The sequence below is a fragment of the Eurypyga helias genome, unplaced genomic scaffold (genome assembly GCF_000690775.1).
Source record: "Eurypyga helias isolate BGI_N326 unplaced genomic scaffold, ASM69077v1 scaffold11203, whole genome shotgun sequence".
Classification (NCBI taxonomy): domain Eukaryota; kingdom Metazoa; phylum Chordata; class Aves; order Eurypygiformes; family Eurypygidae; genus Eurypyga; species Eurypyga helias.
The window spans coordinates 107,222-125,469 of record NW_010243355.1 but is presented as its reverse complement, the minus strand read 5'-3'; the positions used below and the strand labels follow the sequence as shown (position 1 = coordinate 125,469).

The 18,248-nt window shown below is 41.1% G+C and overlaps 1 protein-coding gene across 2 annotated transcripts in view; it reads right to left on the bottom strand.

Annotated features, from left to right (window-relative positions):
• Positions 1-4,949: 4,949 nt before the first annotated feature.
• DAB1 (Dab, reelin signal transducer, homolog 1 (Drosophila)) overlaps positions 4,950-18,248 on the bottom strand; it is a 105,304-nt gene continuing 92,005 nt past the window's right edge. Inside the window, exons 7-12 of one of the 2 annotated variants that reach the window (XM_010149388.1) lie at positions 13,874-13,930; positions 11,069-11,131; positions 9,820-9,928; positions 6,911-7,459; positions 5,957-6,084; positions 4,950-5,033 (exon numbers count right to left, since the gene is read on the bottom strand). In XM_010149388.1, the coding sequence (XP_010147690.1) occupies positions 4,950-5,033; positions 5,957-6,084; positions 6,911-7,459; positions 9,820-9,928; positions 11,069-11,131; positions 13,874-13,930 (990 nt within the window). The remainder of the gene's footprint in view (positions 5,034-5,956; positions 6,085-6,910; positions 7,460-9,819; positions 9,929-11,068; positions 11,132-13,873; positions 13,931-18,248) is intronic. The other variant, XM_010149387.1, reaches the window with a different exon arrangement.

Below are 18,248 nucleotides of genomic sequence, written 5' to 3'. Positions count from 1 at the left end.
AAGAAACACGCCTATTATTTCTGGATCCCTTTCCTAACAAAACAGTACCCATGCAATTATACTTTCTGTCTACATACCTATCAAATCTCCTTCATAACTTTTGAACCCAATGGCCAATTTGAAATAAATTGTTCAGAAGTCTTGGAGATACTAAATTATCGCAAGTGCCTTTTTTAAAATCAGTTGTTGTGCAGAAGACAGGGAACTTTTAAATGACCTCATTACAGAGAAAGCTAGGAGAGCTCGTCCCCTAATTGAATTGCTGGATCGCCAATCAGCAAGCACACGGCTTAATGCAAGCTACGCAGTATGTCGTCTCTTTTCCAGAGGAAGAAGTTGGAGACATGGAAGGGTAACCTGGCTACTTCAAGTGGGCTTGGACACACTGGAAGAGGTAAGAAACCTGTGTATGAGCTGGTTGCATTAAAAAGCATAGCTTGAAGGGGATTGTAGCAGGGGAGATGAAGGCAAATCTGTAGGATGCCTCTGTTCACAGAGCAGCCTGAATTTCTCTGGTCTTGTCCCTTCAGATGCCCTGGAAAATATGATGATGAACAAACAAGCGTGAGGCCTGAAATGACAACTTTAGGCTTTCTCTGGAAGGAAGCAGTACTTCCCAAACTGTGATCCCTTTCCAAACACGCAACACTACTACTTCTCTCTCAGGTTCACAGCCCTGCTTGGTGCTGTGTTTTTAGTTTGAGAGTAACAGCTCTAGACCCTACGGAAGAATAGGTCACCTATAAACATTATGAATTTCTCTTTGGAATCTGTTCAATTCCTACTGAGCTGGATGATTAATAGTAACAGATCCTGCAAATAGAGTCTTTGATACTTTGAGCCCATTCAGAGTCATCGAGCAGTAGAAAAGGGGCAGAAGGAAAACAAGAATGCAGAATCAGCTTAACATGCCCTCCTGAGGCTCACTAAGCTCCCAGATAAGCCAATGCTTTGTCCAGAAGTTGTTTTTTTCTTTCAACTTCCAAATAACAGCCCAAATAAAGAGTTATAGTCGTCCATCTTGGAGCTGACTAAGATTAGGAACATTCATCACCAAGACTGGCACTTACTCAAAGATGGATGATGGCATCAGGCCACTGAAGTACCAGCAAAAGCTGATAGACAAATATTCTAATGAACTGTTGCTCTCCTGACAGTGCTGATAGCATCAGGAAGTGTGTGACATATTTTGAGGGCTTGTAATTGTCTGCACACATTTCACAGACCAACCAAACAAATTTTTGAGGAAGATATGCTCTAGCCACAAATGTTTTGAAGGTTTCTTGAGAATCTCTTGTGAACGACTGCCAGTGCAAGTCTTGAACTGGGCAGCATATCAATAGAGCTGCATTTGTTCCAGCACTTAAAATGACTTACATTGCAATAATTATGGTATGAAATACTCTCTTATTCTCTTTCAGAAGTTTCACCCATTGCTAATTTGCCTTCAAGAACCAGTTTGTGTGGTCCATATGGAGCTAGACCACATTTGTGATATCCGATCCCAGTTGAATTTATTTTTTCCACAATCAGGATGCTTTGTGAGGAGATGCCAGTGCCAAAATAACAACAGGTACCCAAAGAAGGCTGACATCAGAGAGTCAAAGCTGGCTCCTCTCCTTCCCTTTCTCATCATGCTTGAAGGATCCTCTTTCTGTAGCCTTTGATAAGCTTTCAGTTGTAGAGCTTTAGGGCTTCCTAGTGTCACAGCGTGCTAGATCCACTGCTGAGGCTGAGTTAGGGGATGAGGCTGAAATACCCTCAAGAACAGAAATACCTGCACCAGCAGGGTCTGCACCTAACACCCTATTACTTAGGCTGAGTGGGTGCACTGGTGCAAAGAGGACGACCAGGTGAAAAACCCTCTGTTCAAACTTCTTGCTTTAATCCAAAATGTCAGTAATAAGAAATGTTAAACATACTTGGTAGAATTGTAGCTAAACACAGATTCTTCCCTCTCTGCTTTCACCACAGTTATCCCCCACACAATCTCCAAAGACAGCGATAGGGATTAAAGGTAAATCAGCTGAAGATGGCAGTCGTCTTATTCAGTGCTCTCGCCGCTTCTGGAAAATTGCTATCCATCCTCAATGCCGCTCATGAACAAAGGGAAAACAACTGAATACATATCTTGTTATGAATAGCTCTGCAAATAGCTGGTATTATTTCACCTGTGAAAGTTAGGCCTCTCTGCTTCTTATCTCTGACCATAAAGGGACAAAAATGTAGCATTATCCATAAAATGTCACATTTACCTACTAAGAACCCATAGCTGTTTGTAGAAGAGTGACTTACAAGAATGGCTACTAGCAGGATGAGGGTTTTAAGAGGTTGAGTTTAAGATCACAAAAGGAAGAGAGGTAAAATGGGGACACGAAGACATTAACTGAAAGATGCTGAATTATTTCTGCATGAGAATATGGAGTATCAGTAGGAATCCAGAAACCAAATGGCTAAGGTACCTTGAAAGATGAGGATACAAATGATACTAGGCAGGTGAGCATTCTGCATACATCAAGACAAGGTAAGTGAAGATATTATGTGGGCACATCTGATTTCATAGAGATGCAGCGAACAGACATATTTGAAATTTCTGAACACAATGCTATGTCATGCTCCTGAGAGATCCATTCATCCCAGTTGTATACGGTGCTGTTCTTGGTGTGAAGAACCATGTTCTGAAGAGTGAAGTAATCTCCCGTCTAACACACAAAAGTGGCTTTTATGCAGACTGTGATTTTTTTGTACTACACGTTTCTCCCCATTAAGTTTCTCTCCAAATGTGAAGCTCAATACACAACACAGTAGTAAGTCCTGAATTGATAATTTTCCATGGAGATTAGACTTTCCGTTGCTCTGACGATACTATGTTCAGAATTAGATGGGCTGGTTTTAGCAAGTGGATTTCCTACAGTCTGCTGCTGAATGGCACTGCACAGAGGCACAATGACATCAGTGTAACCTCACTGGATAGAAGCTTTCTTTTTGTTCCGCTTCTTGTTCCTGCCTACAGCTTTTAGGAATTACTATAATACGATAATCAGTAACATTATTTAACATTTCCCAGGATATATTTCTGAGAATTATATATATTTTACATAAGACTCTACAAGGATTAACAGAAAATATGGAAAAAACATATGGAATCAATAATATACTGTTCTTGTAGCTCCCAGAGACCCCTGACAGGTAAAAGAATGTATTTTACTAGGCGTTATATGAAAGCAGAACAAAAGGAGCCCCTCACTTGACTGCCTTACACAGTAATAGGCATTAACAGACTTAAACTACTGTTTCGAGTTATATTCAGACCTCCTAGAAGGTAAGTATGTGCGATGCTAGTTTACAAATGATGCCAACTATCTTTGTGACAGTCAGAAAATTAGAAAGAGATTTTACCATTATTCTCCCCATGATGAATTTCAGAATTACCCTGACTAGGACAAACCGTAATAAACAAATGTAAATGGGTTTGCAGAGCGTGAGACTCGGCTAAAGGTCAAATCCTCGTTCGTGAAGTCGGAAAGAACTGTTGAAGGGTCTGAAGCTGGGATAGCCGGCTGTGTCAGCCAAGCCACATCACCGTCGGGCACCACCAACCTGCAGAAGCAGTTCTCGCTGGAGTACAATAACCAACAGATGCTTCTGCTAAGGCAGCTCATCCCAGCTTGACTCTATCCTTATACTTGTCATTTTTATAGACTCAATGAGACACAAAACTTAATGCTACTCTTGCTTTAGCCCCCAGGAGCTGAGCATTGCGTTGGTGAAGCTAAAGAAGGGGGAGATGTCTTCTCACAGCACCACATATTATTAAGAGATAATCTTATTACTCCCAAGTGGATCAAAGCTAAGTTACTGTAAGATATTTTTAACCATATTTAATGTACAAAGTAAACTGACTCATAATGAAACTATTGATTTTGAGTTGAAACCAAATTACTTCAGCTCAGGGTGGATAATTCACTGCTAAACACAGCACAATTTCTGTACAAAAATAAAAAGGGTTCTACCGTTGTTATGGATTCGCTCCAGGAGCAATGTCCTGAAGCACAGAAGCAGTATCAGATCGCTTATTTGGGCAATACAAAACATGAATGGCAGACAGGGAGTTGACAATGAAACATATCCTTCAAATAGTAACACTAGAAAGTATTTGGATGGAATAACAATGTTCAGCACTCACAGAACTTTGTAGCTTTACTGTCTTTTTGGTAAAACATATATACTGTATTGAAACAAATCACAGAACATTCACTGGCAGCCACGGTTTAAAACGTGTTCTGTAACACAAAAGATGAAAAGATCATCTTTCCCGTCTGTCTGGATTTAAATGACTTACATTTGATAAATAATTTTTTAAACATCAGTATGCCAATGGTAACATGAGTGATCATATTTTTCAGATGTTTTTAATTTGCAATTGGAGATAAAAATACACAAACCCATTTCAGTATTTTTTACATGCAGATAATAAATGTACTGCTTAGGGTAGAAGTGTTCATGTATCATTACATAATTTTATTTCATGTTTGTTATTTCTATGGGTAAGATGTCTTATTCCATTTAATATGTTACATCTGACTAACGGCCAGAGTGGATTTGATAAAACAAAAATGTTCTGCCTATTACATTGTTAGTAATGGCTCAGTTTCCCTATTTCCCCTTAGAATTTGGACACGAAAATAAGTCTACATTTCTTTAAAGCATGCAGGCAGCTGAAACACACATATTTGCATAAGTTGCAACACTGAGTGAATGGCAAAAGCCATGCAAACCACTGAGCATGAGGAATATACTGTGGATAATGGAGGGGAAAAACAAAAGAGATGAAAAGGAAAAACAAACCATGCATCCATGAAAGGAATGGTAGGCACTGGTGGAAGAATAAGTGAGCACCTCAAGGTGTAGAGAAAAAAAGGACAGATACCTACCCCAACCTGCGCTATCTAGCTACCGACCTGTGGACTTATAGTATCACCAGTTGGCTCACCAAATGGATCACTGTTGGATGAGGCCTGAGACCCATCAGGCTAGAATACAAGAACATAACACCTTTTTTTCTCAACAATAAGAAAGTGCAAAGTCAACATGAGGTTATTTTCATGCTGTGGGCATAACAAGTACATCCTATCTCATGAAAACCAGAAAGTGAGACCTCACCACTGTTCTCAAAAGCCGTAATGGTTTCCTATAGGTGATGGAGGCAGAACAAGGCCACACACCAGTACCTGCTGGAGCCCATGCAGGAGCTGCCACAGGCTTCAGAAGGTGCTGGATCGACAAACCAGAGCTGCAAAAGGCCCTGAAATCCAGTGAATGTATGTGAATTGGGAAGAGTCCAAGCCTGTGTTATTTTCTACCTTTGGGTCCTTTTTTCCTAAGACTCCCTCTTGCCTGTGACTCACTTGGGCTCTTATCTGCCTAAGATACCTTGTGAATTAAAGTCATTGCTTGGATAACATTTCTTGCTTTGGTCTACTGAGTCTAAGGCAAACAAATCACATACTGAGGGCCAGAACATTGAGGAACGTAACTAGGCAAGCAACTGGGATGCAAGAATGTGCAAGGCAACATCAACCATCATCTTTTAACACACAGACTCTCACATCTCTTTCGGCAGCCTCAGCATGTATGCTGTTTTACCTCCGACTCCCTTACCATCAACAAGGGAATGCTGGTATGCTGGAAAGGACATCCGATACGACTACCATATATAACCTTACTGTGACCTTGGTTCCTTGTATGCAGTATTAGTGCATATCAACATAAACGTCATGCTTCTAGCTGTCAAAACTGAACTGGGAAGTGAATGCTGTCTGCAGCTCCCCCTTAAATATCACCCAGCCCAATTAGAATAGTTATTTCTAACACTACCAAAAAACATTTAAGTAACTTCTGTCTTTTCTAGCTAAAAAAGAGCTAATCAGTGTTTAGAAACTTTGTTGCTACTCACAGCCTCTTGCTCCTCACTTTTGCTTGGGCTTTCAAACCCCTCTTCAAAGAGGTCATCTGCAGCAGGATCACTGGTATGGGATGCTGATGATTTTGATGGAGAACTCTGCCTGGGTGCAGGGGTTGGAGCTAAACAAAGATGAAGGTAAAAGCAACAGAATATATATCCGTTAATTTGCTTAGAAAGACACAGCAGCACAAAATTTGCTCATGCTGTAGAGCCCTCAACTTTTACTACCCCTGGAAATTGCTGAAAGAGATGAATTTGAACACAGAAGTCATTATCGATTCCATATATTTGATTTCATTCAGCCATTTACAAATTAAAGTTTGGCTGCATCTGGCATATGTCTCTAGGAACCAGGGAGATGCCACTACCTTACATAAAGCATGCATGAGTCGTCTGCCCTATGGCAGGTAAGCGAAACAGAAGGTCCCTGGCTGGCCCCTGGTAAGCTCTGTCTCATGAATTCCTCTTTTCAGCAATCTGCAAAATCCCCCATTTCCATGCTACGAACAAGATAAGCTTATTCTACGTCTCTTCAGTGAATTTCCTCATGTGCCCAATACATTGAGCTATTAAAATAAATACCCATCCTCTAATTTCTGCAAAGCATGGCTTGAATGGGACATATGTGAAACCATTTGTAAGGCTGAATGCCACGGGCATTTTCCAACCACCTTTCATGTCCCTAGCACAGAACATGTCTGTCGTCTTAGAAATTAAATTTCAGACTGCAGCTATCAGGACTGTGATTTCAGTGGTCTCCGAAATTTCCTCTCTGACACTTTTCTTTACACCTGGAACACATTTAGTAAGCTAGACCACGCCTGACAGTTCTCAGTCCACATCTGTGTTGCAATTTACTGTATCAAAACAAACCCCAAAAAACAAATGCTTTAAGGAATAGTTATGTTTGAGGAAAGGTATGGCTGAAAGCAAGTAAATACTCACGTGAATTTGTAGATGGTGTCGTGGAAGTCACAGGAGTCAAATTTAACTGAGAGATGTCAAAGTCATCACAATCATCTGCTTCCTGTGCCATCCCAACTTTGTTAAAGTAACTTGAGAAGGCCTCTGAGGTACAACTGAGGGAAGGCTGATCTGGTTTTCTTGATGGCACTGGTGGAGGCTGAGCCATCTGGAAATCTTTAAACATTTCTTTTCCCATTTTCTGTCTGGGCCTGTCTGTCTGTGGGCTCGATCTGTTGGAATCACTTGTGGGTGGAACAGTAGCTATAGGAGCAATGGTACCTTGAAACATGGCTGCTTGTAAAGGCAAAACAGTTTGTGTTGGCATGAAGGCAGTTGGTTGGAACTGACCAGCTACAGATGGCCACGGTTGCTGAGTAGGAGGAAAAATCCCGGGTTGGCCCCACGCTATCGGCTGTCCTCCCTGCATCACCTGAGCAACTGGAGGCTGAGCACCCATGGCCAACTGCTGTTGAACAAGTGGTTGCTGTCCCCAGAATGAGGGCAGAACAGCTCCCATGGCAACATAACCTTCAAAGAATAAAGAGAGAAGGGGGAAAAAACAAAGGATGAAAGTTTTTAACACTACTGTCAAGAGGATGCAGAAAAAGCTACACAAGAAATCAGAAACATGCATGCTACATTAGTGATCCCAGAGCTTCAGCACACTTGAAAACTAAAAGACATGGTTGAATTCACATCATTGAACAAATACTTATATACAGAACCACAAATTGGTGGATATTTGCAATTACCCTTCCCCTCATCTGAACAAAAAAGTTCTCTTCCTCAGTGAGTACCCGCATGGGTCTGTGAAGACCTGTGTGCAAGGACCTTGTCAGCAGCTCACCATCTGGCAGCTCCTTTCCCTGGGGCTCTGTCAAAGCAGAGCCGGGATGAGTTTGGTCAAATCACCAGAGCCACAGCAGCTCCCCAGACATTCCCTAAACTCCTCACCCCTGAGCTCTGCAGGCTCTCCTTGCTTCCCTGACTCCCCCCATCCTTTGCCTTTCACCTCTGCCTGATCTGTTCCTCTCGGAGCAGGGATCCCTGGGACTGAACATGATGTGCTGGGTCATGCTGGGATGCAGCTCATCTTTTCAGAGCAGCTTTACAGGCTGTTAAAAATTGAGCAGCCAGAGGGAAAGACGAGGGTGCCCAGGACTCCCATCTGCATAGCTTTGCTGCAGTTCCTCATCCTTTTTACTTTTATTCTTCATTGGTGAGAGTGACTCGAACACCAGCCAACTCCTGCCAACGGCACAGCTACGAAACTGGTTCTAAGACCCAGGGAAGCACCTTTTACATGTTAGACGTGCCCTATAATGACAGTGTGACCTCCTAGACAGAGAAAGACTCTGTGCCACCTCTTCTGACACAGTCACTGTCCAAACCATCAGGACTCTGAAAAGCAAAGCAAGTGTCTCAAACTGCATAGCAAAAACACAGAGCCCACATGAATTCAGATTCACGCCCCCCCATTTAGTTATTACCTCCTTACTTGAGTACATCAAAAAGGTCACGAGCTTCTCCTGTTCTATATACCTAATAACAACAAACAGCTGCAGGTTCTTACACTAGCACAAAACCTCCTCAGTTGGGGAAGAAATTAAAGATTAAAACTAAAATTATAACTGCTTTCTGTCAGAACTGAACCCTCTTTTCAAACTACCAAGAGTTTGACTGTGTATGAATTACATGATTGGGTGCTTTGCTATTTAAAATGGAAAAAATAAAAATCAGAAAATACTAGGACTGTAAAACTGTTACAAATTAAACCATGTCATACTATTATGTTCCACTGACAGAAGTAGTATGCTTTACAGATATGCTGTTTCACATTTAAATTAACGATTCACTGCTAATACTTTACAATACGCAAACCCTCTTTAACTTCTAATGCTGTCATAGCTTTAAAACTCCATTTCTAACCCAAGTGTTTTTCTGAGTCCTCCTGTACGTGTTCCCCTTTGCAAAATTGTAAAGGGAAAAGCCCAAAATAGAGTAGAAACAGAACTTTGAAAAACTAAATTAATGAGTGATGAAAGAAGATTAACTCAGATATATAACTATTTCAATAGGTGGCTATGATGGATTTTCCAGATGTCCTTTTATCTTGCCCCCACTGTAACCTCATCCAAGCAGCAAGGGTTTTCATCTGACATTACCCCCAAACACTTCACCATCAGCATAACCCTTCTGAGACGCAGTGGCTAATCTGCGGCTGCAATGCAGCCCGTCAGAGAAGGAGTTCACCAATTAGAAAGTCACCGCTGAATGATTCAAGGCACTCCTCCTTCTTTTGTTTTTTTCCCTAAGTAAAGCTGAGAGCCCTGCTCTTGCAGTGCTCGAGTATTCCAGAGAGAGATCAGCCGTCAAAACCACATGCCTTGCTTATCTGCAGAATGCTACACAGATTTAAAATTTTGAACATTTTGAGAAACATGGAAAAATCTCAAGGAAGTATCAGGATTTGAGTAAGTGGAATACTTTTGAAATACAATCAAATTCTCCGTGTTTCATTCTCTACTGGAGACAGCATAGGATATTCATTGCTACCACAAAGAAAGCTAAACTAAATGCTTTTTTTTCCTCTCTTGTTGCTGTACCTAGAAGGTATAGTGCCTAGTAGGTATGTTATCCAGATGGCCGAACTATGGTTGAACTCATAATGACTTTTTTGGCTTCTGCTTTTAAAAATGTGGGTAAATTCAAAATACCATACTCCCTGCTTCTTAAAGACTTGTCTTGCCTTGCCCTGCAGCACTGTCCTCAAAATCTTTCCTCACTTCCACTGTACTAAATTAATGCCCTGAGTACTGAAATGCAAACAAGAGCTCAGAACCGATCACCAAATTTGAGTCAAGCTCATATATCCCCAGATTTCTTACCTGAGGGTACAGCAGCAGTGCTGAAAGGTACAGAACCAAACATGTCTGTACTAGCAGGAAGTGACTGGGATGAAGATGGGATAAAGGCATCACCTGGAGTAGCAGGAGTCTGCAAGAAAACAGGAGTAAAATACAATGATGACGCAGCAGCTGCAGCTTCTGCAGCACATACTGCTGTCACGTCATCCGTAATTCAAAAAATACGGCCTTGGAGGGAAGAATGTGAAATAAAAAAGAATGGAGAGATGTAGAAGGAAAGAAGAAATAGAAATAACAGAATTTGCTGGAGACAGGAGAAAAAGAAAATGAGAAACCTTTCACTAGAGGAAAAAAATAAAGTAAAATTTCCCTGGAATACATCACATGCAAAATATTGACAATATTGAACAAAATATTGTTCTTTCTCCAGAATACAGAAACTTGTGATTCCAGGTGTTAGGGGACAAACAGTAGAGGCAGAAGACCAAGGCATTAATGGAAGAAAGAGTAAAGACAGAAATATCTGTAGGATTTATGGGAAAGGGAATACATATTGCTTCCACTTAACCAACAGGACCAGAACCATAGTTTAACCTACATTAAAAAGGAGAAATCCAATCTAACTGAGCAAGCTAAGTTTGAGGAGACAGGACTTTGAACATGTAGTCCCAGGCATCCTCCAGAATACCTTGGAGATCTGAGGTTGACGACTTCACAACTCAATTCAATTTTCTCAGTATATTCATACTCCCCTACAGCTTGATGTAATGTTCAAAAGCTTTATAGAAAAAAGTTTGGGTTTTTTCACTTTATGATGCAAAAAAAGCATGCTGAAAAATTTTGCTTTGCCCTCAAAACACATTCAGCCCTGCCTCTCTTCACTGTTTTGTCTTCCTTCCTTCAACAGCAGTGCTGGGATATGTGCTTCGTGGAACCAAAGAGACGTGATATATAGGGCCGTAACTGGATCTTCCTGCAGTGCAGGGGAGAGAGCGAGAGCAGTGAGGCATGCCCCTCTGATAAGGAAGGAGATCTGCTGCTCAGGTTATATCTCAGGGGACACCTAGCGCTATCCCTGAAAAATAAAAACTGAAGATATTTTTGCACATCATCATTCAATTTGCTTCACTTGTATTTTGTCACAGCATAAAAAGTGCTTTGAAATCCTCCCTACTGCAATGGCTGATGACCTCAACTGTAAATGTGCTCAATAAATGTGCTGAAAATAGCATGTAGAAAAGTGCACAGTTCAGTTTTGCTGGATACTCACTGGGGGAGAGGTTACATCAGGAGGAGTGGACATGTCCCCAAAAAGCTCTAGTTGGGTAACAGCCTGTAAAGAGAAAAAAACCAAAAACATGTCCATTTATCTTTTGAGGAGAAGAAACTGTGAGTTAACTAGTTACAACTTGTAAAGTTAACTAGTGACAGCTAGCAATATAAATTCCTCAAAGCTCCAAATGTCAAGTCCCATATGGAGGAAGCACATGGATTCAAGCTCTGGGATTTTGATATTGCTGATGGACCCAAATAGGCAGCAGCTGACGCCATAAAAATGAATCTGTAAGAAATTCTCCACCATAAAAAAATTAATAAAGCCTGAAAAAACTGGAATTTGATGCATTACTGTTCTGTCCTTAACATCAGTGAGCACAGAACATCATTTATGGCCAGCCCTTTTCCCCAGCTCCTCTTCTAAACTCCCATTTTGAGATCTTCAGACACGGCAGCAGACTGCAGAAGTGACAGAAGGATACAGAAGGGCTTTTAAAGTGCTGCCTGATTTCCCCTTGCCCATGGGACAGGTGTGACCTGGATAAGTAGACTTGAAGGAGGATGCACAACTGGGTTATAAGTTTGTAGTTCTACATTTAACTCATACTAGAAATGTTTTCTCAGGGTGTCCTTCAGTTTGATCTCAAAATAGGTCACCAATACAGGTCTCGCTCAACTGGACCAGAAGGGAAAAAGCACTTTCATAATAGGGAGCACCTTGAGTGGCTGCATAATCAAAGCTCCTTCACATATTCTGGAGTAAAACAACCCTCTTCCACCTGTCTGCATCTGCAAATCAGTTCACTGGAGTCCAGGGGTGGTAAAGCATGGATCTCCTACAGCTCTGCAGGAAAACTAAGAACATCCTTACCAGGGTGGCTATACTGGAAAGCTGCAATAGGAACCCAAGAATTACTCCTTCTGCACTACCTTTCTTGCGCTTGCTGCAAATCTTAATTGGGTTCACTGAATGTCCTCCCCAGCTTAAGCACGTAAACTTCCAGCCTCCTATCACATACACAGGCTTGAAATTCAGTTGAGTCTTGACCTGCAAACATAGGCAACACATAGCGCTTTGGACGTGAACCCCACTGGCCTGTCACAACCTACCAAAGGAGCAAGATCGCCTTAAGATCTTTTCCCCCTCAACCTTTCATTATAAATAATCCTTAAGAAACAAGACTATCATTCAAAATACAACAATTTCAAAGGTTTATATATTTTTGCAATCCAATCGCTACTCCCGTTTACAAAAGCAATGCCACAATCAGTTAAACCTGGAATTTGTCTAGCAGCTTGGATGATTCTCAGCTTTATGCCTAACGATGCACCTAGAGGTGAATTATTTTGCATTTCCTTACATCACATCTTATATTAAATAGATCCCATTGCTTTAGTGATATCATGATATGTTTTCTTCTTAGGGGCTTATATATCCCTCTAAGTATCTGAGTGGAAATGGAAGAAGGAAAAAAGAAAAAAATCCATGTTTTCTTCAGGTTACACTGATTCTAGTGTACATTACTAAAATGAAGTAGGTTCAGCAAACAAAACAAAAGCCCGTAAGTCACTTCCGCAGTGTGTGCAAACATACTAGGCAGGTATTGTTAAAATGTTGGAGTAATGACAACAGCAGCACTCGTTTGGGATTGACTTCAAGCCTCCTGTAGGCACTATGGACTCACAAGATGCCAGGTGACACTGAATCACAGAAAGAGCCACTTTCTTCTTCTCTCTCCAATTGCTTGTTCAGCACCACCCCTAAATCTGCCCTTTTCCTGCATGACTGGTGAGCTCGTCACAGTTTTCTCCTCTCTGACTTGTTAAGAGATAGCTGGTTTCCTTTCGAGGAGGCCATGAGCAAAGGCTCCCAACAGTGCTCCCATCCCAGGTGAGGAAGCAGAAGAGCAAGCCAGAGGGGCTTTGAAAGGGCAAGGGACACAAACGAAGAGGAAATGTCTGTAAAGTTACACGTTTTATTTTGTGGAAAAATTATTATACGTTTCATATCAATACCAAAAATTGCTAGTGAGTACACTTTTGAACTCAGGATTATATGGTATGTTTTTGAAAGGTGGCAGCTCAGATCTCTCTTCCTCAATACCTCTGTAAAATGGGAATAATAATACTTTTCAGAGCGCTTGAAGGCGATGGATCTTTGGAAACTCTTCACAGATATAATTCTGTTAAAGCTCTTAAGAGAAAGTCTGCGGATGGATTTCTAAACAGGCAGCTGGAGAGAGTGATATGAAAGCTGACTTCACTATTTGTTGTAATAAACCCTCATTCACAATATTCCCCAAGGAAAAGGAATATATTTACAGGGGAATTTTTCTCAGAACAGCAACTTATATGCAACAGGAGCTATAGAACTACATCAGAGGATGTAAATAGAAATTCAGTGGGAGCACAACTTCAACATTTACTAGAGACAGTCTTAAGCAGCAACACTCGGTGGGGGTATTTTAAAGTCCAAAATGGTTCAGATATGAATTCTGGCTTGTTTCTACAGCCCAATTCTCAGCCTGAATAAATGAATGCATCTTCTCTGACACAGACATAGTTTTATCCACTTGCAGCACACGAGGTTCTGGACACCAAATAGTTATCGTTTATTTTTTGTGATTTCACTGTCACTACAGAACTGATTTTAGCCATTATGCTTCTTTAAATTATTCACATCTGATATTAGCTATGTTCTAGCGAAGTTAATCCCAAGCCGAACATTTTCAAATTGCACTATCTCTACAGGTGATTTCATCTATATTTCCTTAAAATATTTTTAGTGTCACAACCTTACCTGAGTGACTGAGACAAGATTTTCATCAATGTCCAGCAATAAGTTTCCATTCTGCAGCTGTAAAGCATGATTTATGAAATGAAATGAATGATTTATGAAAATGACATGAATTTCTGAGCATGAAAATGATAACCTCCATAATTATTGACTTCACTACTGAAATGAAAACCCTTACCATCCTGCAGTGAGCACAGATATGAAATCACACAGTCAAAATGGGGAGCTTCAATGCCGCTAGAACGCGGGGCAAGCATACGCTTTATTTATGCTAAATCTCATCTTCTGGTGTATAAAGCAATTTCAGCGCTTGTACCATAACTATTTATTTTCCCAGGTATTTATTAATTCAGCAATAAACATTCCCAGTGAGCTCTGATCCTGCTTAAATTAATGGAACTTTTCACCGCCTAGGTGAAAGAAAGGATTTAACATCCTCAGGGGAAAAATAATTGAGTTCTGGACAACAAAAGCCCTAAAAGCCAGTATTTTCACTAGGAGAAGTATAACATCAATGTAAACATATTTAAGACATGTATTTTCTTATCATAGTCATTTTTAAAATTAGTCAATTTAAGTTGTATTTAAATCCGTAGTTTGGGTGTATGTAAATATACGTGGGGATATACTGCCCACACATGCACGCTCATCTATATCCACCTACACATTTAACACAAATTATCACTTCAGTGTCCTCAGAATGTTAATTTCAGAAAACATTTAGTGTAGTGCTGGAGATGTTATTTCTTAAGAAGCAAACATAACAGCAAGCTATCAAAAATCAAATCTTAGGTGACAGAAGCTTCATATAAGCCTGGAATGCTTCTCCCCTCCCACCTTCATCTCATCATAGCCCTGAAGAAAAGAAAAAGGCTGGCAAAAGGCAAAGCTAAGAGAAGAAAAGGTCACCATGCACAATCAAAAAAAGGACCCTGTCCTGGCACCGACTTGGAGCTGACAGTGCGTTCCCTTGCCCCCGGTAAGGGAAGTGTGAAAAAAGCTGTGCCCATTTATCCAAAGAACTCCACAGATGTTGAAAATATTCTTAACTGAGGGGTTTACACCTTCAGGAAGGACCAGTTTGGGCACGTAGTTAAGCACTTGTTGTTCTGACAGCCCGGTTGGTGAATGCCCCCTCCTCCAGCACCCAGGGATGCCGCTGGTGTGGCTCCGAAGCAGACCCTGCCCCTGCCACACTGACGGCTCCGTGAAACCAGCTGAGAAACGACCCCCTTCTCGGCACTGAGGAACATGCGCAGTGTTCCACGGACCATTAGGAATTCCCACCTGTGCTACAGCAAGACCTCACAGAAAACATTTGCCCAGCATGTCACACGCATCCCCAAGTGCCCAATTATCATGTACCACTCCAGCTGCATCTTCCTTCAGCTCATGTTCTGCATCGCGCACGGGTGAGGAGACACCTCCTAAGGGTGAAATATCCCTGTCTATTAGAGCATGGAACAGGCTTCAACGGCAACCGCGCCGAGGCTGCAGCACGGCTACAGAGGGCAGAATTTGGCCCTCTGAGCCTTCCTCTGGTTCAGCTTCTCAACACAGAGTGCTTAACCTTCACAATTAAAGTCAACAATCCTCTCCCTCCTTCCCCACTGCACGACAGAAAATAACCAGAAGCCTGAAAAGACGCTCCAATCCTTGATCTACCTTTAGGACTGTTGTCCGTGGATTCCGCCACAGTCATGTAAAAGCTTGTTTTAATTATTCAAAAATGCATCATCTCCTTGCATATGGAAACACCCTTACAGCTTACTCAACCAGGAACACGCCAGTCGCTCCCAACCAGCCATGCAGGCCAAGGCGGAAGAAGGAGTATTAATCCTTGTATCGCAGTGACATTAAACCCATAATGAAAGCTCCATCTTTCTATACAAGCACGTGAGACATACTGCAAATCTTTTAAACATGAAATATGTAAATCTGGCTTCTTAAAGCAGCAGCAAGCCTTTTAAACCACTCCAGTAATGAAATTCCTCGTGACACTTCACTAATCACTAAAGAAAAACGTATTAGCTAAGTTCTAGAGAAAAACCAAACAGAAGTAATGGTAAGAGACAAGTAAACTGCAGCTTTCATAAATCTGAACCAAAACCGATCCACCTCCACTACAGTATTCCCTCTGATCACCAAGTACTCTCAAAAACATCTTTTCTAAGCAATGCAAAAGTCGATTTAAAAAAAGAAATCTCAAAAGAGTCTTCTGCACTCATAGGAGTGTGAAGCACCTTACTTCTCCCACTCCTATATGCATAACAAGCCAGAATATTCAACTTCAGTCTGGTTTTACCAATGGCAAGGGATCTACACTGACTCACACCATGAGAAAATCTGCTGAATATTGCTATACTTTTGCAAACAAGATGAAAAGCAGCATCTTACAAAACGTGATTCTGAAATCACAAAGAATGAAGCAAAGATGGTGCTCAAAAAGCATTAAAAAACCCCACAGAGTAAATAACTTGTACTCTGATACAGAGCTCGGCATGTACGAGGAGAGTAAGAAAGGTACTAACTATAGCAAATAGCTAGCAGTTAGTAATTAACCTTTGAGCTGGGTATTAGCTATTCAAATCTTAAATCCCTCAAAGACAGCAGAGGGATTTAAACTTGGTTTCCTGCATTCAGGGTAAATGCCCTACCACTCAGCCCAGTAGACAAAAGAGGGATCACCCAACCACGCTGCCTCTCTACATTCCAATTCCCTCGTTCTACAATGTATTTTACACTCGAAGTCTAATGACAAGTTAAACAGTCAAACTAAAGATTTTGTTCTTATTTTAGTTGAACATGTCAATATTTTTTGCTACGTCAAATATTTTTCTTGACGGTTCGATCACTATTTTAGTTAACCAAAGCTCGTTATTTGCACAACCTTATGCAACAAGTGCTGATACTCCTATGAGCTCCGTGAGCTGCAAGCAGCTTGCTAATTAAGTCCCATTCATTCGAAAAAACAATTAGAACTGTAACAGAGGAGCACGTCAGAATTGTGACTAAACTGATCATCAGTCAAACCATGTCTAGTAGGTTGAGACACACTGAAAACATCCCGCAGACATATTGTTTTCCTGTAAGACTACTGTTGCATTAATGAAGTACTATGATAACTCAACAAAGAATTGCTCAATTATTTCCTAATTAAAGAGAATACAGTGAAGAATGTGTGTGAAGAAAAATCTGTCAATGCCTTTGCAACCTGCAGCCTCCTACAGATCCTGAAGCTCCCCAAATGCCATAACCTTTCCCAGTTACAGAGGTAACAGCAGCCGCGATGTTTATCATTCACCCAGACATCCACAGTTAGAGCTGAGCACAACCTTTAAGTTGTAAGGCTGCTGTGAACATTTAGGGTGATTCCCAACTGGTACAGGTCACATCAGCAACATGGGTTGCCATAAAACTACACAAATTACATGCATTTGAGCATCTGTCACAGTGTTGAAGCCCAGCACTCAGAATCCCATGGGACATGGGAACCCTCCTGTTTAAAGTTTCTCTTTTCAGTTTCATACGATAACTCTTACTTGCCAGGAGCACCCTTTGCAGGTAATTCTTCTCTGGATTTTTATCTGAAGTAATAAACCCAGGTACTGACTTTGGTGCAATGTACCCAACTACAAGGGTAGCCTTGAGCTTCATCACATTCACCAACTGCCCAGTATCCTTTGCCTGTTTACTGGGAAGTGCTGGATGTGCTGGTTAAAAATGCTGTTTGTCTACCCTGTGTAGCTGATGGTTGAGGATAATTGATATAACAGATTGCTGAGGAGTGTTTGAGCGAATTGCTTCACTGTTGCTCAATAGCTTCCTTTAAATTAAGAATCTCTTCATATGATCAAAACACACGCTTACTCATTTGTTTATTTTCTCTTCATTTGAAGGGAACTTAATTCTGAATTCCCTGTGTACTTCAGGTATTTACTCTTACAGGAAATGGGATTTAAAATGCTTCAATTACCACTTTTCTCTGACAGACTCTAATAAATCAAGAGTCTAAAACAGTGACTCTAGCTTAGAGCCAGACCCATGCTGCTTCCAGGCAACACAACACCCAAGATAATTAAACATCCCAGAGCACAGAAGATGCTGGTGCAAAGGTCCGAAATCGTCCGAAAAGTGGAGCACAACTCCACTTCCAGACTGTGACAGCAAAGACAGTTTTGGATGCTTGTAAGGAATAAACTTAGCAATTAGAAATAATCCCAAATTTACTATTTTAAAATACAAGGCACAGTTATACAGCTCTACCTAATGGTTTTCAAAACAACAGGTGACTAGAGCTATAACCAAGAAACAAGTTATTTCTGTCTTCATTACTGAATACCATGTCATCATGGTACTTTGAAACCTTGAAATCTCC